At 49.1% G+C, this 3521-nt stretch overlaps 1 protein-coding gene across 1 annotated transcript; it reads right to left on the bottom strand.

Annotated features, from left to right (window-relative positions):
- Positions 1–461: 461 nt before the first annotated feature.
- LOC116994958 (endonuclease domain-containing 1 protein-like) lies at positions 462–3245 on the bottom strand. The gene is made up of 2 exons (XM_033056988.1): positions 2964–3245; positions 462–1007 (listed from the first exon to the last, which is right to left on the bottom strand). The coding sequence occupies exons 1-2, from the start codon at positions 3243–3245 to the stop codon at positions 462–464; spliced, it is 828 nt and encodes a 275-aa protein (XP_032912879.1).
- Between the last annotated feature and the right edge of the window lie 276 nt (positions 3246–3521).

Genomic DNA, 3521 nt, shown 5'->3' with positions numbered 1-3521 from the left:
GGCTGGAACCCGTCTACTCTGGAGAGAGGCTGAGAGAGCTGGGCATGTTCAGCCTGGAGAAGAGTCCAGAGAGTCCAGTACCTACAGGATGTCTAAGAGGGCTGGAGAGGCTCTTTGGACAAGGGGATGGAGTGACAGGACAAGAGGGAATGGTTTCACACTGATGGAGGGCAGGCTTAGATGGGATATTCTAAAGAAGTAAATTGCTGGGAGCAGGCTGTGGTATATGGAGCAAAAAGTTACCCAGAGTTGTTCTGACTGCCCCATCCCTGGAAGTGTTCAAGGCCAGTCTGGGGAGGGCTTGGAACAACCTGGGGCAGTGGAAGGTGTCCCTGCCCTTGGCAGGCAGTTCGAAATGAGATGATCTTGAAGGCTTTAAAGTCCCATCAAAACCAAACCATTCAGTGATTCTGTGACATGTGGAATAAGCTTTTGAGCCTTTTCCATCAAGGATGTGAGGCTTATTCACGGGGACAGGCATTGTTGAACAGATTAACCATTCTCCCCCCATAGAGCTCAGCCAACCAGGACTCCAGCTCCCCCAGCATGAGGTGCTCCACCTCATCTTTGTCATTCTCAGCGATGGCCCCCCAAGCCCTCGTTGGATTTGTGTCCACCAGGCAGCAGGCAGCTGACCAGATGTGGCTGGGTACATTAACCCTCCCATTGGAAATGCTGCTGTTCCCAGGTACAGCACCCGTGATGACATAGGTGGTGTCACAGCCCTGAGTTTTCTGGGGCATTGTTGTCTCCTCGTAGTGTTTCCAGGAACCTTGTCTGAGAGCTCTGTTCTGGGGCACTATGTTGGTGAGGGTGGCAGTAGCCCACTTGTTGCTGTTGCCACTTTGGTGGCCACTGGGACTCAAGGGACAACATTCAAGGTCCTGGAGTTTGTTGTAGTCTTCTTTGATAGCCTGACTCTGGCTAATTAGCTCTAAATTGATGTTGTATTGATCTTCAACGGACTCCTCTGTATCCATTTTTTTAGCATAAGTTTGACTGATGAGCTTGACAGGGTAAGAAGAGGAAAAGGTGTCAGTGCTGAGGATGCATGTAATGAAACAGATTACTCTGCAGCAAATATCTCTGATTATCAAAACACCCCTTTTTTGTCATCTCAGTGCAGGAAAATGGATGAATCAGAGAGAAATAATAGACATGCCCCTCCTGCATGAACACAGAAGCTTTAACTAGAAAGCAGCTCAGAATATGACTGTTCTCATTTTGTCTTGTGACCTTTGTCATCCAACCTGCAGCCTGTGCTGGGAGCATGGGTGGATGCATGAGACAAGGAGCATTTGCCACTCCTAGGATTGAAAGGTGACTTTGGGGAGACCCCTTCCCTGCTATATCTGCTTCCCTTTCCTTCTGTCTCCACAGCCCAGATTTGCCCAGGGCTCTCCCTGGATCCCCTAATGTCACAATGTGATTCTGTGATTTTATGTGTGGTTGCTACAGGTGTATCCCAGTCCTGGAACACCAGAGGTTGTCTCCTCTAACCCCGTACCCAGGGAGATTTGACATGAAATGGGTCCTAGACCTGAGCTTTTCCTGTAAGGCTGCAGATGGCAAAAAGATCTCAATGTAAATGGAATCTGTTACAGCTGTGCCAAGATTATGTCTGAGAGCTGATCTGGGCCAGGGAGCATTTTCTGCAGCATCACGCATAAGAAGTTACAAATGATCAGCCTCTGAGAGGAGCCTGTAATCCCAGAAGAGTCCTGGAGAAACTTTGGCAGTACTCCAACTCTGAAGAAAGTTAACAAAATCAAAGATTTTCGGGGGTGTGTCCAGGGTCTAGGAAGAGAAGGCCAGTGGTGGGTTTGGAGCATGTTGGCCTGGTGGCAAGTGGCCTAGCCAATGCAGGGGGTTTGGATTGAGATGATCTTTAAGGTTCCTTCCAACACAAAACACTCTATGATTCTACAAAATGACAAAAGTTTTTATGCCTTGCTAATGTGGAGGCTGCAGTGGTGCAGATTAATTGTCCATGTGAGTAACAAGTGCAAATGATTACTTTTTCCAGAACATCAACAGGTTGTTGTTCATCTGTAGCGAAGCATATTTAGCCTTCCTTTGGTACTGGACACTATGATCTTCCACATTTTCCCCCAAAATTCTCCCCCTATTCTGCCCATGGAAATGTCCTGAATTTACTGCGCTTCTGTTCCTGAATTGGGCTGGCCTGTGTTCCTGGAGGTCTGAAGGACATTTGTGAGGGTTCCATAGCTTTGGAGTTCTGTCTGTCTGCTGGATCCTTCTGGACCAAGCCTGAGCCAAAGGTGCTCAGGGTTCACTGCCCATGCATGGAGATCACACCCTTCTGACTGGACTGACACTGCTGCTCCTCACTTTTCACTGCCTCAAACATCACTCCAGAAATCCCTCCACACTTAAGCTGACCCTCTCATCTCCAGTGCCTTTTCCCCCAAGGCTTTGTCCCTGGGCCATCTCAGCCCCTTCTGAGTTTCTCCTCACTTCTCTCACACCCTCACAAAGCCTGTTTGACTCTTCACTGGGAGCAGATAAGCTCTGTCAGGGCTGCAGAACAACTCAGGGTAAAGTGGGGAGCAGACCCCAGCAGGACTGGTGGTCCCTCAAGTTTAGCCTCTCTTGGGAGCCTTTTCCCCATCACTTGGTCTCCCATCCCAGCAGGGCACAGGGGAGGGGAATAATTGGACTTTGTAAAATAACACAAATTAATTTGATTTGCTGTTGCTGTCAGGTGAAGGCAGAAAACTGGGCACCTTTGGGATATGATTCATCTCATCCTCCTGCTGATGTCTCAGATGCACCAGAGGAACCACGTGGTGCAGGTGTTTGAAGTAAAAGGATGAAATTCCCATCCAGTGTGTCCATTTGCATGTGAGTAGTGGGGTGGTTGGAAATAGAAGTGGTAATTTAAATGCTGCAGCTCATCTGTGAGTGAGTGTAGGGTGATGTTCAGCAAGAGAGACACTCACCTGGGGCTCAACAAACGACACTGGAGATTCGGTCCCATTTCCAGGCTGGTAGATATAAGCAGAGTACACTGGAATTCTCTTCTGTCTGTCATAGAGGGTGGCATAGTGATTCTGGTTTCTGTAGTGCTGGCAGATCCAGGCTGGATTCTGTGGGTGCAGGACATCATTTGGGTAGTGATGTGCATAGAAGAACTGAGGACAACTTTCGAAGGACGTCACCACCTCGCTGTGTCCCAGCCAGAGGCAGCTTGCAAAGACCTGCAGCAGCAGCAGCCCCAGCATGGTGGGAGGATTTCAGTGAAGGGCTCTTGCACCCCTGGAAGGCAAATGCAGAGGGACACTCAGCTTGGACAGAGCTGGGCATGGCCTAGAGGCTTTTTTTGCAGGGGAACAGAGCTGGCAGAGGAGGGAATTATGAGAGAGCAGGAAAGGAGTAAATTATGTCCTGCTGAATATGGAAGAATCATGGGGACAATAAGGGTGAAACCTAAAACAGGGTTTAGGTGTCCAGAGGAGGAGGCAGCAGTAGGAGTAATCAGCCTGGGTGAGGAAGGAGCT

This window comes from Catharus ustulatus, chromosome 4 (genome assembly GCF_009819885.2).
Source record: "Catharus ustulatus isolate bCatUst1 chromosome 4, bCatUst1.pri.v2, whole genome shotgun sequence".
Taxonomy (NCBI): Eukaryota; Metazoa; Chordata; class Aves; order Passeriformes; family Turdidae; genus Catharus; species Catharus ustulatus.
This window is presented reverse-complemented; position numbering and strand designations above follow the sequence as displayed.

Coding starts and splice junctions, on each gene's coding strand:
- LOC116994958 (XM_033056988.1), bottom strand. CDS start 3,245: ATGCTGGGGCTGCTGCTGCTGCAGGTCTTTGCAAGCTGCCTCTGGCTG. Junction 1,008..2,963: donor TGTCGTTTGTTGAGCCCCAG/GTGAGTGTCTCT, acceptor TACCCTGTCAAG/CTCATCAGTCAAACTTATGC.